Genomic DNA, 17,609 nt, shown 5'->3' on the forward strand with positions numbered 1-17,609 from the left:
ATTTTTGACAGCACTGTCAAAATTAGGTAGCTGTATATCTGTGGGTTTATACCTGGATCTTATGTTCCATTGATCGTCATGTCTTCTTTTGTACCAGTATCATGCTGATTTGTTACTATGGCTCGATAATATACCTTGAAACCAGGTATGATAATATCTCTAGCATTTTTTTTTTCAATTTTGCTTGGGAATTCTTTGGTTATACAAGGTCTTTTGTGCTTTGTTATGAATTTTAAGATTTTTTTTTCTATTTCTGTGAAGAATGCTGCAGGAATTTTGATGGGCAATGCATTGAATCTGTAAATTGCTTTTGGTTAGCAGCGATTTTTACTAAATTGACTTTTTCAATCCACAAGCATGGTCAGTCTTTCCGGTTTTTGTTTCTTACTCAATTTTTCTCATTGGTTTGGTGGGGCATAAAGAACTGTACCAATTTGCAGTAGCTACAACTTGCTTCCCTGCAGAGATCTCACTTGGCTTAATTTAATAAGTTCATTTACAGATCTTATGTCTTGAAGAAAAAAAAAGGTACTGTGCAGGCCATTATCTGGTTTCTTACACTGGGATTAATTGGTGAGGCTTCCAACCCTCCATATTGTGGGCAAGCCCCTATGGAATCCTTTCTTTGGTCTATTAGTTCCTCTGTCAACCACCCAGGAAAAGAACTAATAAACATGGTACCTGTATAGGGGCTGGGAAAACCACTGATGATTCTGGGAGGAGCAGTTGCATTGCCTATCATATGAGTGATGAGACATACAACTGAAGCTGAGTCTTTTGTTGATACAATGTCTGTCTTTTCTCACAAGATGTGACTTGGTATGGTGTCTCCTTTGTTGTAGTGGCAGTTATTATGGGTGATAAAATGTTCAAAATAAAAGAGCCTGTGTTGGTTTGAATAAGTGTACCCATAAACTCATGTGTTGTTTTTCCTTTTATTTGGTTTTTTGAGGTAGGGTCACACAGGTAGGTTGGAATTCACTATGTAGTCTCAGGGTGGCCTTGAAAAGGCGAAAGATTTATGCGATCTTAGAGAAACCAGAGTATTCAGGGTGGCCTTGAAATCATGGTGATCCTCCTACCTCTGCCTCCCAGAGTGCTGGGATTAAAGGTGTGTGCCGCCATGCCCAGCAACTCATGTGTTTTGAATGCTTGGTTCCCAGATGATGGCAGTTTTGGAGTTAGAGCCTTGCTGGAGGAGGTGCATTGTTAGGGGTGGCCTTAGAGGTGTTATACCCAGCTCCCCCTTGGCAGAATTATGTTATCATCATGGAGATCCCTTCATGACCTTAAGCCAAAGAAAAACCCTTTCCACCTATCAGCAGCTCCACTCAACAGAGCCACTATTCTTTGGTTTTTTAATTTTTTATTGACAACTTCTATACTTAAAGACAGTAAACCATATTTCCCTCTCCTCCCCCATTTTTCCCTTCACAACTCCAATCTCCATCATATTTTGATGTCATCATCTTTTTCTCCTATTATGAGGGTCTTGTAAAGGTATTGCTAGGCACTGCGAGGTCATGGAATAGAGGCCAATTTCTTTCTAGACAGTTTCATTGTAAGGAGTGGAACCCTTCCTCTAGCTCTTACATTCTTTCTGCCACCTCTTCCGCAGTGGATCCTGAGCCTGGGAGGGTGTGAGATGTTTCATTGCTGGACACTCCTGCGTCCCTTCTTCTCAGCACTATATTGCCTTTTGGGTCATCTCAGTGATCACTGCCATCTGAAAAGAGAAGCTTCTCTAACCAAAAGTGAGAGTAGTATTAATATGTGAATATGAACATTAAATGTAGTGCTTACAGGGCAGTTTGGTGAGAATAATTTATGCACTTAGTCAGATAAGAGCAGGCTTTATACTCCTAAGGCTCATGACCTCCCCTGCCATAGGCTTTTGATTAGGTTTTCAGTACCAGGCATATAACACCCCCACACACACAATAGAGTGGGCCTCCAGTCCACTTAGAGAGCATTTGGTTTTCCCCAGAGCAGACATGCCAGTATTGCACCCGTTTGTCATTTGGCTTGTCTGGCTGAACTTGAGGCTTTCATTGTCAATGGTTTTCAGCACTGATGACTTCTGTCTCCCATAGGGCAGCATTGCAGTGCAGCTTTTTCCAGCTTTCAGTTGGCTGGTCTATAGGGAGAAGGTTTTCAGCTCAGCACAAGCTTGTTTTTCAGTGACCTTGCTGCCCACACATGTAAAGTCTTCAGCAAAAGGGTCTTACCATGTGTTACTCGTGGGGAACCAAGGACCTTGGCAATAGCCTGTAATGTTTTGGAGGCAACAGGGGCCTCCTTAGCCAACAAATCACTGGAAGGTATCCCATCCCTGGCACTGAAAATTTTCTAGTAGCAATAGCTTCTAGATGTGCCATTATCCAAAAAAGTAGGCTTTCATATGTTTTATTCAGAATATCTTGAATTTGTAGCTAGGATCCACATATGAGAGAGAACATGCTTTATTCAGCTTTCTGGGCCTGGGTTACTTCACTTAGTATAATCCTTTCCAGATCCATCCATTGCCCTCCAAATTTCATAATTTCCTTTTTTTTTGTTTTGTTTTGTTTTGTTTTACTGCTGGATAGAGCTCCATTGTGTAAATGTACTATATCATTATTATCCATTCACCTGTTGAGGGACATCTAGGCAGGTTCCATTTCCTAGGTATTGTGAATAGAGCAGCAATAAACATAGTTGTGCAAGCTTCTCTAAGGTAGTGAGAAGAGTCACTAGGGTATATGCCTAAGATGCTATACTTGGATTATATGGTAAATCTATTTGTCTCAAGAACCTCCACACTGATTTTTCACAATGGCTGTACCAGATTACATTCCACCAACAATGTAGAAGTGTTCCCCTTTTTCCAAATACTTGCCAACATTTATTGTCATTTGTTTTCATGATGGTAGCCATTCTGACAGAATTGAAATGGAATATCAAAGTGGATATCAAAATATCAAATTTGCATTCCCTGGTGGCTAATGATGTAGAGCACTTTTTAAGATGTTTATATGCCATCTGACTTTCTTCCTTTGAGAACTCTTTAATTCCACAGCCCATTTTTTAATTGGGTTGTTTGATTTCTTATTGTTTTCTTTTTTGAGTTCATTGTATATTCTGTATATCAATCCCCCGTCAGATGTATAGCTGACAAAGATTTTCTCCCATTCTGTAGGTGAAAGGCTTGACCGACGTGAGGAATCAGATCAGTAAAGCTAGTTCAGGTTTATTGGTACAGCTCTCAGGTGAGGTTTACTGGTCCCAAGATGTGAGGCCAGAGGAGTCGCATCTGGGACCTAAGGTGCAGGTCTTTTAAAGGGGAGGGCGGGGTTGGGGGAGACATGTTAACTACAAACCAAGGGCAGGCTGGGGAAAGTCACTATTTCAAGGATGGGGGAAAGCAGAGGGAAAGAGGGGAAACCTGCATATAAGGTTCAAACTAGGGAGGGGGGGCAGTCATTGGTCAGCAGGGGAGTCTTGAAACTGCTGATTCCGATCATGCTCAGGAATGTAGGTGATGGGGTTATTGGAGGGCATGGCCAATCATGTTCGGTCCTTTGGTTCTGAGCACGGTGCTGCCTAACATTCCAACCTTTTTGTGTATATGGATGCCAACTCAAGCCCTAACTACTTCAAGCTGGCTGGGGATGACATGGGTGGGGGGTTTGGAAGAGTCAGAAATTGGCAAGTCCATGTTCAAGGGAGCATATGAGTATAAAAGGAAGCAGAGCAGGTAAAGGGCTATTAAAAGAAAAAAAATCATTATTAATGGACTCATAATTGGGGCAAGCCAGGGTAGAGGCATGGATTTCCAACATCTTGGGGAAGATGCCTGGTTAGTGAAGTGGCATTTGGGGTCTTCACCCACTGTCTGGAATGTTTTTATTTGGGTCTCCATCAGGCCCAATTCATTTATATAGTAGCAGCATTCTTTCCTGAGAAAGAGGCATGTTTCCCCTCTTTTCTATGGTTAGTAGGTCTAGAGTCCTCCTGTTTTGTAGAGTTACCTGTGCCAGCGATGACAGCTAGAACTGTTTCCATGGCTTCTGTGAGCCTTTTGGTTAGGTCACTTGGGAAGAGTGTTGAGTTGTCATCAGGCTGTGCCTTAGACCTCCTCCCACCAGGCCTGATGCCCTCCCATGTGATCCCAGAAAGTAATAGAATCTGACTGCTGCTGTGCAGCTCTGCCATTCGCTCAGGATTGGAACACTGGTGACGGCATATAGAAACAGCATTAAAAGTTAAGTGGACTGTATTGCAGGAACCAAAAAGGGCATGAAGTGTAGTTGAGTAGGGTGTTCTGTCATCCTTTGTTGTCTAAGGACCAGACCTGAAATTGGAACTCACAAGGAGGTGATGTAGTAGCCCAGGGGGTGGGAGCTATCTGCATGTGAATGGAGAAGGGAGCACAGAAGGGAAAGGTAGGAGAGGTAGCAGTTTGGGAGGGGGGGGTGGATAGGAAAATGGCTAGAGAGCAGAAATGGTCTCCTGTATATTAACTCTAAAGCCCAGTTGGGGGAATGAGGGGCAGGTCATAAGCAGGTAAGAGCAACAGGAAGAAGGGAGGGCCAGGACAGCTTAAGTTCAGAAGAGTTTGGTGAGCTGCTGTTTAATAAGACTGTTGGCCCACTTTACCCAATGACTGAGGACAATAAAGAATGTGTAGTTTCCAGGATATGTTGAGTGCCTCTAATACTTGTGAGACAGTCTTAGAAATGAAGGCTTGGCCATTGTCTGATGGTCAGTGGGACCCCAAATCATGGTATGATGTGTTCTAGAAGTATCTGGGCTTTGGAGAGAGACACCCTATAGCCCTTATTGCTGAGAAATTTTAAGAGGGAAGCCGAGGCTTGTTGAGACAGAGGGGGATGGGCTGTAGAGTAGAAGGTCATATATACATACTGTAAAACAGTGTTGGGTTCTAGACTGCATGTCGAGAGGTCTCTGGCTAAGGCTTGGCCAAAAAGTGGGGACTGTCTTTGAAGCCCTGGGGGAGGACTGTCCAGGTAAGCTGCCTAGATGAGCAGGTGTCAAGATTTCCCAAGTGAAAGTGAAAAGGAAGTATGAGTCAGGGTGGAGGGGAACTGTAAAGAATGCATCTTTGAGGTCTAAGACTGTAAGTACAGTAGGTGGTGTTTGGTGGGATATGAGACAGGAGGGTACAAGGCTTTAGTTACTACTGGGTGAACTGGGTCAACTGCCTCGTTGATGAGTTGGAGGTCTTTCACCAAGTGATAAACGCCAGAGGGTTTGTGTACTGGGAAGATGAGAGTGTTATAGGGTGAGTCAGTAGGTATGAGGAGGCCTTGTGACATGAGATGGGTGATGATAGGTTTGAGGCCCTGGCTGTGTGTTTTGGAAATGGGAAACTGGGGTCCTGAAGGGAAAGACGAAGGGTCTTTGAGACAGATAAAGACAGGCTGATGATGTGTGGCCATTATGGCAGTAGAAATGTCCCATACTTGGGGGTTAACTGGGTGTGGGAAGAAAGGAATAGGGCAGTAAGGGGTAGAGGTTTCAGAAGCTATTAAAGGAAGGAGGAGATGTGTTTCTGGGGAGACAGAGGGGGCTGTTGAGAGTGTGGCCCTGAAGTGGCTAAGAATGTCTTGGCCCAATATGGGAATTGGACAGGGAGGCATGACTGAAAATGAATGTGAGAAAAAGCATCCAGCCAATGAGCAGGGGAGAAGGTAGGGTTCTTGGTTGGAAAGAGGGAATCTTAACTCTTGCAACAAAAATGGATGAGGGGATAGTGGGGCACTTAATGGGCAGGCAAAATAGTGTCCACCAGGAAGGTGCTGGACTTACCTGCTACCTGAAGCTTTACCTTGGGCTCAGCGAGGGTAATGGGAGTCTCTGAATCAGGGCATCATCAGTCCTCTGCCAGCCCAAGAAGCTCTAATGCTAGGAGAGTTCTGAAGAGCCTCATTTTGTGGGGCTGTATCTCCAAGGCCTGGAATGGAGGATGAGCCCACATGTGGGCAGTCTGACTTCCAGTGACTTGATTGTCGACATGTAGGGCATGGCTTGGTGGTGGCAGTAGATTAGGGCACTTATGGGCACAATGGCCTTCCTGACCACATTTGAAGCATGCCCCTGGTGGGGTGGACCGGGACTGTGAATGTGCCCCAGTGGTATGGGGCTTAGGAGAACTCCTTCATCCCTGCTGTGGGAAGACCAACTGGTGGCCTCAGGTTAGCTATCAAGGCTCAGGTTTGTAGGGCTGCTTTCTGTTGCATCTGAGCCTATCAGGAGGACTTGTCTTCCTCGTTTCTGGCATTAAGAGCTTAAAAGCCATCCTCATCAAATCCTGAATGGGAGTTTGAGGCCCTTATTCTGCCCTCTTTAATTTTTTTCTAATATCAGGGAAGGACTGGGAAATAAAATGGGTAGTCAGTACTGTGGCCCCTGCCTCTGAAGCCGGATCTATATGGGTATATTGGATCAAAGCCTCTTGTAACCTATTTAGAAAAATAGCTGGGTTTTCTTCTGAGCCTTGAGTGATTTCCCTAAGTTTATCAAAATTAACCACCTTGTTAGATACTGTTTCCATACCCCTAACAAGACAAGTAACCATTATGCCTCTTTGTCCTTCACCTCATTCCTCTTGATAATTCCATCCGTTGTCTGTGTCAGGAACCGCCTGTGCCCCAGAAGGAAAAGTTTGGTGAGTTAAGTGCGTCTGGTCAGCGTTTTGTTTAGCTGCCATCTGTATCCATTCTCCTACTTCTGGGATGAAGGTGGAAACAAGAATAGCATGTAAAGTCATGCCAGGTTAGACTATAGGCCTGAATGAGATAGCGGAATTCTTTAATATAGGAGTTTGGATTGGAAAGAGTTAAGGTGTTTCTCAATTTGGGACAGGTCCTGGAGAGAAAATGGGACATGAACCCTGGCAACATCTTCTGTCCCTGCCACCTCCTGGAGGGGAAAGATGCTGGCAGCAGACCAGGTATGGGAGGCAATAGGAGAGGGGTCAGAAGGGTTAGGAGTTTCAGGAGCAGACTAAGGGAGTGGGTGGGGGTTGGGGAGCATGGGTTAGAGGAGTGGATGTGGTGGGTGGGTTTGTGTAAAGGAAGATGACATTGGGGGAAGGGGTGCAGAGGAGGAGGCCTGGTGAGTTGGCTGAGGCTTTGGGGGAAAGGATGGAACCTGAAGAGTGGAGGGAGGAGGGGAGAGAGCCATGGGGTGAGGGGAGGGAGTGGAAGAGGAGGTGGAGCATGATGGATAGGGTGGAGGAGGGACTGAGGGCCATAAGAGGGTGGGAGGGGAAGGGATAGGGGGAAGGGGAAGGAAGGGTAAAGGCTTTGAGGGCTTGGGAGACTGTGACTGAGGGAGAAATAGGGGGATTGAAGCAGGAGGATGAGAAGAAGAGGTAGAGAAGGAAGGAGGGGTGGGGTGGTGGCAGGAGAGGAAGAACAAGGAGAAGGCTGGGAACTATTGGGAGGGCCACATGGTGGGGGGCCAGGTGTTCTGGGAGTTCAGTTAGTGCTGAGGACTTGGGTTGGGGATTTGAGTCTAGTGGTTCTGATTGATTTATAGGCTTGTTTATTGCGGCTAGGAGAACCTGAGACATGGGACATTGGCTGCAGAGGGGAGGATGAGAGCGCAGTTCCCAGAAAGCCTGAACATAAGGGAGCTCAGACCATTTGCCTGTGTGGTGACAGAAGTTTTCCAAATCTTGGAGGGCATTGAAATCTAGAGTGCCCTCTGGAGGCCAGTGTGAGTGGTTGTTGAGTTCATAAAAAGGCCAGTTTTTCTGAGAGTAAAAAAATAGGTGTTTAGGTTTAACAGTTTGTCAGAGCTCCAATTTGGATATGTTTTATAACAGACAGCTCAGAGACGACTGGGGGTTGAGTTGGATTCGGTGTTGCCCATTTTAAATTTGAAGCCAAAGACTTTAAGCTGGGGTTAGAGACCAGAGTGAGGCGTCCCTCTCTATGGCCTGGGCTCAAAAGTGAGAGAGTGGGTAGGTCTAAGGGGAGACACCTCTCAGGGCCTTAGGGTACCCAGTTGCCTGGCAGTGGAGGAAAAATGGAAGGGCGACTTTGGACAGGGTCCCTGGGAGGTGGAGGCTAAAAAGCAGGCAACTTACCGTGAATCAGAGACCGATACCATCAGGTCCACAACCAGATGAGAATCGGCCACTAACAGTCAACCAAAGGCCTGGCCCCTAAGACTGGGGGTTCAGTGCCATTTAGGCTTTCAGCACCAGGTGAAAGGCTTGACCTGACTGACCTGAGGAACCAGATCAGTAAAGTTCGTTCAGGTTTATTGGCACAGCCCTTGGGTGAGGTTCACTGGTCCCAAGATGTGAGGCCAGAGAAGTTGCATCAGGAATCTAAGGTGGAGATCTTTTAAAGTGGAGGGCAGGGAGAGATGACATGTTAGCTACAAACCAGGGGCAGGCTGAGGAAAGTAACTATTTCAAGGATGGGGAAATCAGAGGTCTGCTTATAAGGTTCCAACTAGAGAGGGGCCCGAGCCATTGGCTGGCAGGGGAATCTTGAAACTGCTGGTTCTGATCATGCTCAGGAGTGTGGGTGATAGGGTTATTGGAGGGCATGGCCATCATGTTTGGTCCTTTGTTCTAAGCACGGTCCTGCGTAACAGTAGCTTGTCTCTTTGCTCTGTTCAGTGTCCTTTGCTATACAAAAGCTTTGTGATTTCATGAGATCCCAGTGTTTGATTAGTGGTTTTATTTCCTGAGCAATTGGGTTATATTCAGAAAATCACTTCCTATGCCAATATGTTGAAGGGTTTTCCCTGCCTTTTCCTCCAGCAATTTCAGAGTTTTAGGTGTGATATTAAGGTCCCTGATCCACATGGACTTGATTCTTTTTTTTTTTTTTTAATTTATTTCCAAGCAGAGAGATAGAAGAGAGACAGAAAGAAAGAGAATGGACACTCCAGGGCCTCTAACCACTGCGAACGAACTCCAGATGCGTGTACCCCTTGTGCATCTGACTTATGTGGGTCCTAGAGAATTGAACCTGGGTCCTTTGGCTTCTCAGACATATGCCTTAACCACTAAGCCATCTCTCCAGGCTGGACTTGATTCTTGTATATGGAGAAAGGCAATATAGCACACAGCTTCAGGTCCGCTGCGATGAACTTCCATACCAGGCAGTTATAGGGGAAGGGATTTATCCAGGGGATATCCAGATTCAGGGGAAATTCCATAATGGCAAAAGAAGCTGGTCTGCTTTCACAGGACCAAACACACAGAGAGAAGCACAAGCTTAAGTCAGAAGCCACACAGCACAGTAGAGCACACATCAGGAACTCCAGCTAGGCACACTTTGCATATCTTTATATTGAAATCTGTAACCCACCACCACACCTTAAGATCTGACCAGTAACACTGCCTCCGGCCAGGTGGCTGCAGATGTAAACTACAAACTAATAAAAGAGTGACTATATTGGGAGTCATCTATTCAAACTATCACAGAGAAGGATAGATTTTCATCCATCTACATATAGATAATCAGTTTTCCCAGCACCACTTGTTGAAAACGCTGTCTTTTCTCCAATGAATATTATTGGATTTTTTTTTTTTTTGTCAAAAATCAGATGTCTATAATTGCCTGGATTAACATCTGGGTCCTGTGTTCCATTCCAGCTGATCTAGGTGTCTGTCTTTGTGCCAGTACCATGTAATTTTTGTTGCTATGGCTTTGTAATATAGCTTAAAATTGGATATGGTGATACCACCAGCCTTATTTTTGTTACAGAGCCACTATTTTTGTGATACTTATTTGAGATGAATTGTTTTTGGAGAGATTGCTAGGGTATTTGTCTTCCTCTATGTAGTAGGAGATGGCTTGCCTCCTCGATGAATGGGCTCCACCATGCAAGTACAGGTTGCTCTGAAAATGACTGAAGGACTAATAAATAGATTGTGGCCCCTAAAAGTAGCACGTATGATACTGGATTGTCAGCAGGCTAGAGTTGTGTGGGCCTTGCTGTGGGGCTAAGACATTCAACAGAGGTAAAGTTGTCTGCTGCACAGAAAGAAATCTGCATAAGGAAGGAATTACATTGGGAAAAAGACACATGAAACCTTTCAGGTTATGCTGTGATTTGGCAAGAAATTTGGGGAAAAAGGAGAAAGGAAGGTGGAGAGGTGGCTCAATGGTTAAGGCACGTGCCTTCAAAGCCAAATGACCCAGGTTCATTTCCCCAGTACCCATGTAAAGCTAGATTCACAAAGTGGTGCTTGTAACTGGAACTTGCTTGCAGTGGCGAGAGGCCCTGGCACCCCTAATTTCTGTCTCTCTCTGCTTGAAAATATATAATTTTTTTCAAAGGGGGAAGGGGAGATGGGGTTGGCTTGCTATTTCTTATGTCAGATGGGGCAATGGATAATATACAAATTTAATCTGCTGGCTGGAGAGAAGGCACAGTTGTTGAAGGCTCTTGCTTACAAATCAAATCTATGCTAAAGAGCCTTTCCTGAGTTCCAAAAACTTGGAACCTATGGGAATAATCAGTGAGGAGGGAGTGAATAGAAGAGTGATGGAAGATACCTCTGAGGTATAACCTTTTAATACAGAAGGGGAAAATCTGTGATTCAGTGAACAGATGGCAACTCTAATAATGGCTTATTATAGGAACTATGATGATCAAGGACTACTCTGTCTCTGAAGTGCTTTACTTAGGAAAAACTCTTTAAGCAAAAAATGAAAGAGCCCCTCACAGCCTGGCTTTTGAAGCTGTGATAGGTACACATGGGATCAGTCCTGAGTGCTGTAAAAGCAGAACAACTAATACAACTACTCATCTCTTCTTGAGACAGAGGCCACATTATCTGAGGTAGTATGGGAAAAACCAGTTTTTGATTGACTGCATCATACAAGCCACTGCAGACATTTAGTTTTCACTGGCTGAAGTCTCCATGAATATCAAGGAGGAAGTACAGTCATTGCTAAGTGAACTGGAAACAAGAGAGGCAGTTTGGTGCCCAGATCATTAGACCAGATAGGATTGTATTTACTGTAGAGTAATGAAAGAAGTTAGAGCTGGAGAGATGGCTGACCAATTAAGGTGCTCACCTGAGAAGCCTAAAGGCCCAGGTTCAACTTTCCAGAACTCATGTAAGTCAGATGCACATGGTAGCACATGTGTCTGAGCATTCATGTTCATTTGCAGTGGCTAGAAGCCCTGGTGTGCCCATTCTCTCTCTCTGTATCCACATCTCTGTCTCATAAATAAGTTAATAAATGTCTTTAAAAAAAAATTAGCAAAAGAAGTTATTTCAGTGTCCCGGCCAGCGGGGAGTTGAACAAGGACTCGGGGAGAAGCCAACCTGAATGGGGGAGGCAAACAGACACAAGAAGGAGACCAAGCTAGGTATTTGTCAAGGTCTTGAAGTTTATTTTTACACATAGGTTTTTATAGGGTTATAGGGGGAAGGAATCAACCAGGCTAGAGATCACAGGGTTACTGGTTAAATGTAATTTCTTTGTTTCTTCATCAACTACCGGCAGCACCAGGAGAAGCTGTCACCCAGGCGTAATGGCTCCTTCATTTCTGGTAATAGATCATTAGATGAGGAAATAGAAACTTATAACTTGCTATATGGCGGTTTCTGTCAACATGGCTGAGGTTTGGTTCATAGCTCCCAACATTTCAGCAGTTACCCTAGGGTTTTAGTGGCTTTGCTCTAAGTCCTATAGTGGGAATGATCTTCATGAAGTAACAGGGCTGTGGCAGAGATCTGAATGATTCCAATTGGCATACACATCAGGTTTACAAAGTGTTAAAACTCAGGAAGATGTAGAAGTTTGAATGTCAGATGTCCCACATAGTCACATTTTTTGTGATTAAGTCTCCTTCATACTTAATCCCAGCTGTGGAGCTTTGCTGAAGGGGGTGTGTCACTTGGTGTGGGCCTTGGGATTTCATAGTACCACCCACTTGCCAGTGATAACTAGCTAGTCAGCTCACTCTTGCTGCTGCTAAGTAATGGTGTTAATCAGCTTTATACTGGTGCCATGCCTTCCCTGCATGATATTTTCCCCCTGAAACTATAAATAAACCCTTTCCTTCCATAAGCTACTTCTGGTTGGGTGTTTCCCCTCCCCACCCCAGCAATGAGGAGATAACTGCTACAGAGAGTATAAAAAAGAAGGAAAGCAAATGATGGAGCCTGACTAGATCAATCAAAAGCAAACATGGTAACATTTGTGTTGAACTAGGTTTTCTAGGGGCAAAACTGACAGGAAGCCAAATTTAGTGCTTGTAAGCTTTGTAAGACTTGAGCAGTAGTTCACTGAAGTTATGAGTGACAGTGGTACAGGTGAAAAAGATGGAGCTTGTCCTAAGGATGGGCAGTTACCTACCCCAGCATATAAGGATGGAGGGTGTGGAAATGGCTTTTAGGGTCTTTTAACAGCCAGGTATGGCTGATTAAGAGGTGCTATCCCAACATATCAGACCAAAAACCAGACTAAAGTTGGCATGGAAATTTAGAGGAGGATCCTGTTCTCTTTGTCCTCTTAGCCCAAGCTTAGCCAAGAACCATCACATGACAAAACTTTTCCCAATTTCTCCCTTCTGCTTTTCTGAAATCTTTATCTTTGGAGTCAGAGGTACTTGTAGGTCCTACTTGGTATCATTCATTGTATCATCACACAAAGCCTCAATTTTCTTTCCTGTCAGATGTAAGTTATACTTTCTCACCAAGGGTGACCCTGGAATTTGGTAACTGCTCAGTAAGTAAATGATTCTAACTCAAACTTTATGTTGTGACTATTTTGTTTCTAAACACTTTGTACTTTCCCCTTGCACTATGTTCTCCTAAGTTTTGTTTTTAAAAAACATCTATTTGCTGGCAGAGAGCTATACAGATAGATAGATAGATAGATAGATAGATAGATAGATAGATAGATAGATAGATAGGTAGGTAGGTAGGTAGGTAGATAGATAGATAGATAGATAGATAGATAGATAGATAGATAGGGGCACACCAGAGCCTACAAGCCACTACAAATTAACATGGGTACTGGGGAATGCTTTCCAGGCAAGTACCTTAACTGCTGAGCCATTTTTCAAGTCCTATCTTAAGCTTTCTGTCCTTGCACTTCTTAGTATATTTCTTTGAGTCCCAATTGAGAAGTCATCCTACTCACATCTGTGTCCCTGCATTCACAGTACCATTTTCTGTTTACTTTATAGTATTTTGCAGCTTATGTGCCTATCACAGCTAACATTTATCCATCATAAACATAATAGTTATTATTCAATGTCTATCTTTTATGGGCCTAATATAGTTTTTAATCTTTTACGCACCATTATCTCATAAAATCATGCAGTTCCAATGGTGAATAGATGAATTGTATGTTTTCAAGATAGCATATGTGGCTCAATACTTGGTAATCTTTTTTCTGTTATAAATTTTTCTCTCTTTTTTTTTTAACTGTATATTGTGTGGAAGGTTGAGACCAAGAACCTCTAGCATTCATCTTTGTATATATATCTAGCACATATAGAGGCTGCCTCATATTTTCTCAGAAATAATTGTTGTTGAAGACTACATTGTATTTTTTTCACTTTTTAGTCTTAAATGTAGTAGGTAGAACAGGAATTATTTCTGCTGACAATTAAGAAAATAGATATTGAGGAATTTGGTTTGTGTAAAGAATTAAGTGATTTTTTTAATTTTTGTTTTATTTTGACAATTTCATACATGCATTTAATGAATAGTAATGCATATTGATCATATTTATGACCCATTATCCTCTCACCCTCTTTGACTAAATCCCTCCCTCCTAGCTAGTCCCCCTCCTACTCCCCCCCCGTGTGTGTGTGTGTGTGTGTGTGTGTGTGTGTGTGTGTGCGTGTGCATGTCAGAATCTGTTGCCACTGTGAACAATCACCAGGTGCTTGTGCCAATTTTCCTGTCTGGCTTACATGGGTGGTTTAGGAATTGAACTGTCCCTGCAGTGTTTGCAAGCAAGCAAGTGCCTTTAACTGCTTAACTCCTGTCTGTCAGTCGTTGGTGGTTTCTGCTGTTGTTTGTTGACTCCCTGGGCTAAATTAGGGTTATTTGCATGAATATGGGTGGAGGTTATTTACTGGAATTGGGAAACCTTCCAGTGGCTATACCACTTAAGGACATAACTCCCTCTACTTCAACAACCATTAACTGGTAAAGATCCTCTGGGAGCTACTGTGAGTACATGAGTGTAATGACATGTTGTGTCTAGAGGATAGCATTCCACATCACTTCATTCCATCCTTGGCTCTTACCTACTTCCTGTCTCCTCCTCTGTGATGTTCTGTGAGCCTTGAGGGATTGCAATAGATGTCCTTCTTAAGTTTGAGCATACATTAGTCAGTTGATCTCAGCATTTACATAAATCTGTGCATCTGTATCAGCCTATGCCTAGTGTAAAAAGAAATTTTCTTGATCCAGGCTGAGAGCAATATTATTAACCAGTAGACATAAACATGTAGAAGGCAATTTGTAAACCTTTCCATTTAGCATAACATCAGTAGTAGGTTCCCCTCCCTATGAGCTCCCTAGCCATAGGCTTTTGACCAGGTTAAAAAAAAAAACAACAACATTTTATTGGAATGGAGAGATAGTGTAGCAGTCAAGGCGCCTGCCTACATAGCTTAAGCACTCATGTTCTACTCTCCAGATTCCACGTTAGCCAGATGCACAAAGGTGAGGTAAGCACAAGTCACACATGTCCACTAGGTGATGAAAGTGTCTGGAGTTTGATTGCAGTGGCTGAGGCCCTGTCACACACATTAAATCTCTTTCTCTTAAAAAAAAAAAAAAAACATTTTATTGAAAACTTCCATAAGTATAGACAATATCCAATTACAGTTCCCTTCCACATCTCCCACTTTCCCTTCCCAAATCCCTTTCAGTGAACCCCTTCTTCTTTCCAATGAGACTACTACTACTTTTTTTCTAAGGTAGAGTAGCCCAAGCTGACCTGAAATTCACTTTGTAGTCTCAGGCTGGCCTTGAACTCACAGTGATTTTCCTACTTTAGTCTCCCAAGTGCTGGAATTAAAGGTGTGCTCCATGCCCAGCAACTCTTTTCTATTTTGATGTCACGCCTCCCCCCCCATTATGTACATCTTGTGTAAGTAGTGTTAAATACTGTGAGGTCATGAATATCAAGACCACTTTGTATCTGGAAGACTGCATTGTAAGCAGTTGTCCCTTTCCTTTGGCTGTGACATTGTTTCCAGTTGAAGGACATCTAGACTGGTTCCATTTGCTTGCTATTGTGACTACAGCAGCCACAAACATTGTTGAGCAAGTATCTCTAAGGTAGTGAGACAAGTCCTTAGAATATATGCCTAGGAGTGATGTAGCTGGGTCACACAGTAAGTCCATTTTTAGCTGTCTCGGGAACCTCCACACTGATTACCACAATGGCTGTACCAGATTACATTCCTACCAACAGTGTAGAAGGGTTCCACGTATACCACATCCTCACCCATTTATGGTCATTTGTTTTCTTGATGGTATCCATTCTGACAGGAGTGAGATGGAATCTCAAAGTAGTTTTAATTTGCATTTCTCGTTTTTTAGATGTTTATATGCTATCTGTATTCTTTGGAGAACTCTGGTTGCATAGTCCATTTTTTAATTGGGCTGTTTGATTTCTTGTTATTTGGGTTTTTGAGTTTTTTGTGTATTTTTGGTATTAATCTTCTGTCAGATGTATGGATGGCAAAGATTTTCTGCCATCTGTAGGTTGCCTCTTTGCTCTATTCACAGTGTCCATGGCTGTACAAAAGCTTTGTAATTTCATGAGGTCCTGTCGGTTGAAGAGTGGTTTTATTTTCTGAGCAACTGGGGTTATGTCCAGAAAATCATTGCCTATGCCAATGATGTTGAAGGGTTTCCTGTACTTTTTCCTCTGGCATATTCAGTGTTTCATGTCTGGTATGAACGTCTTTGATCTAATTGGAATAATTCTTGGGCATGGAGAGAGATAAGGATCTATTTTCATCCATCTACAAATACATATCCAGTTTTCCCAGCACCATTTGTTGAAGAGGCTGTCTTTTCTGCAATGAGTATTTTTGTCAACGATCAGGTGGCTATAGTGGTCCAGACTTACATCTTCGTCCTCTGTTGTTCCATTGATTTAGGTGTCTGTTTATGTGCCAGTACCAAGCTGTTTTTGTTACTGTGGTTCTGTAATATAGATTAAAATCAGGTATGGTGATACGACCAGCCTTATTTTTGTTGCTCAGAATTGCTTTAGATAGTCGAGTTTGGGTTTTTTGTTTGTTTGTTGTGTTTTTTTTGTTTTGTTTTTCGAGGTAGGGTCTCACTCTGGCCCAGGCTGACCTGGAATTATGTAGTCTCAGGGTGGCCTCGAACTCACAGTGATCTTCCTACCTCTGCCTCCAGATTGATGGGATTAAAGGTGTGCGCCACCATGCCTGGCTTTAGTTGATGTTTTTTGTGCTTCCAAATAAATTTTAGGATTGTTTTTTCTATTTCCATGAAGAATGCCATTGGAATTATTTTCAATTTTTTTAAGTATTTTAAGTTTTATTTATGAGGGAGAGAGAGAGAATGGGCACGCTAAGGCCTCCACCTACTGCAAACGAACTCCAGATGCATGTGCCTCCTTGTGCATTAGCTTATGTGTGTCCTGGGGAATTGAACCGGGGTCCTTTGGCTTTGCAGAACTTGGAATACATCATCCCAAGCCCTCTGGCTTTTAATGTTTTGTGTTGAGTAATCTGCTGTTAGCCTGATAGGCTTTCCTTTATATGTGACTTGATTTTTCTAACTGCTTTCAGTATATTTTCTTTGTATGTTTTATTATAATATGACAGTGAGAGATTCTTTCCTGATTTTCTATAGGCTTCCGTTATTTGCATTGGCATAACTTTCCCTACTTGGGGAAAATTTTCACCTGTGATTTTGTTGAAAATACCTATTATGCCGTTGGAGTGAAATATTTCTCCTTCTATTGTGTCCTGAATTCTTTTTTTTAAATTTTTTTTATTAACAACTTCCATGATTATAAAAAATACCCCATGGTGATACCCTCCCTCCCCCCACTTACCCCTTTGAAACTCCACTCTCACATCATACCCCCTCCCCATCTCAATAAGTCTCTTTTTTACTTTTGATGTCATGATCTTTTCCTCCTCTTATGATGGTCTTGTGTAGGTAGTGTCAGGCACTATGAGGTCATGGATGTCCAGGCCATTTTATGTCTGGAGGGAGCACATTGTAAGGAGTCCTACCCTTCCTTTGATTCTTACATTCTTTCTGCCACCTCTTCTGCATTAGACCCTGAGCCTTGCAAGGTGTGATTGAGGTGTTACTCAGTACTCCAGTCCCTTCTTTCCAGCACTATGATGCCTTCTGAGTCAACCCAAAGTCATCTGAAAAAAGAAGATTCTCTACCCAAAGTGAGAATATAAAAAAAATAAAATACTTTATATATAAATATATTTTATATATTTTATTTAATTTTATAAAATATAAAATATAAAATATAAAAAAATATAAAAGTGTTAATATAAGGGTATAAATATTAAGAGAAGTGCTTACTGGGCAGTTTGATAAGCATAATATATACATTTTTCCAGACATCAGCAGATGTTAC

The 17,609-nt window shown here is 42.8% G+C and overlaps 1 protein-coding gene across 4 annotated transcripts in view; it reads left to right on the forward strand.

Moving 5' to 3' along the window:
- Positions 1–17,609, forward strand: part of Ncapd3 (non-SMC condensin II complex subunit D3) — a 173,818-nt gene that overhangs the window by 10,358 nt on the left and 145,851 nt on the right. For 2 of the 4 annotated variants that reach the window (XM_045145064.1, XM_045145065.1), the window contains exon 2: positions 6,868–6,955. The exons of the other annotated variants lie outside the window; for them this stretch is intronic. In XM_045145064.1, coding sequence (XP_045000999.1) covers positions 6,889–6,955 — 67 coding nt within the window. In that variant the 5' untranslated portion in view covers positions 6,868–6,888. The remainder of the gene's footprint in view (positions 1–6,867; positions 6,956–17,609) is intronic. 4 annotated transcript variants of the gene reach the window in all.

The sequence above is a fragment of the Jaculus jaculus genome, chromosome 3, assembly GCF_020740685.1.
Source record: "Jaculus jaculus isolate mJacJac1 chromosome 3, mJacJac1.mat.Y.cur, whole genome shotgun sequence".
NCBI classification, from domain to species: Eukaryota; Metazoa; Chordata; class Mammalia; order Rodentia; family Dipodidae; genus Jaculus; species Jaculus jaculus.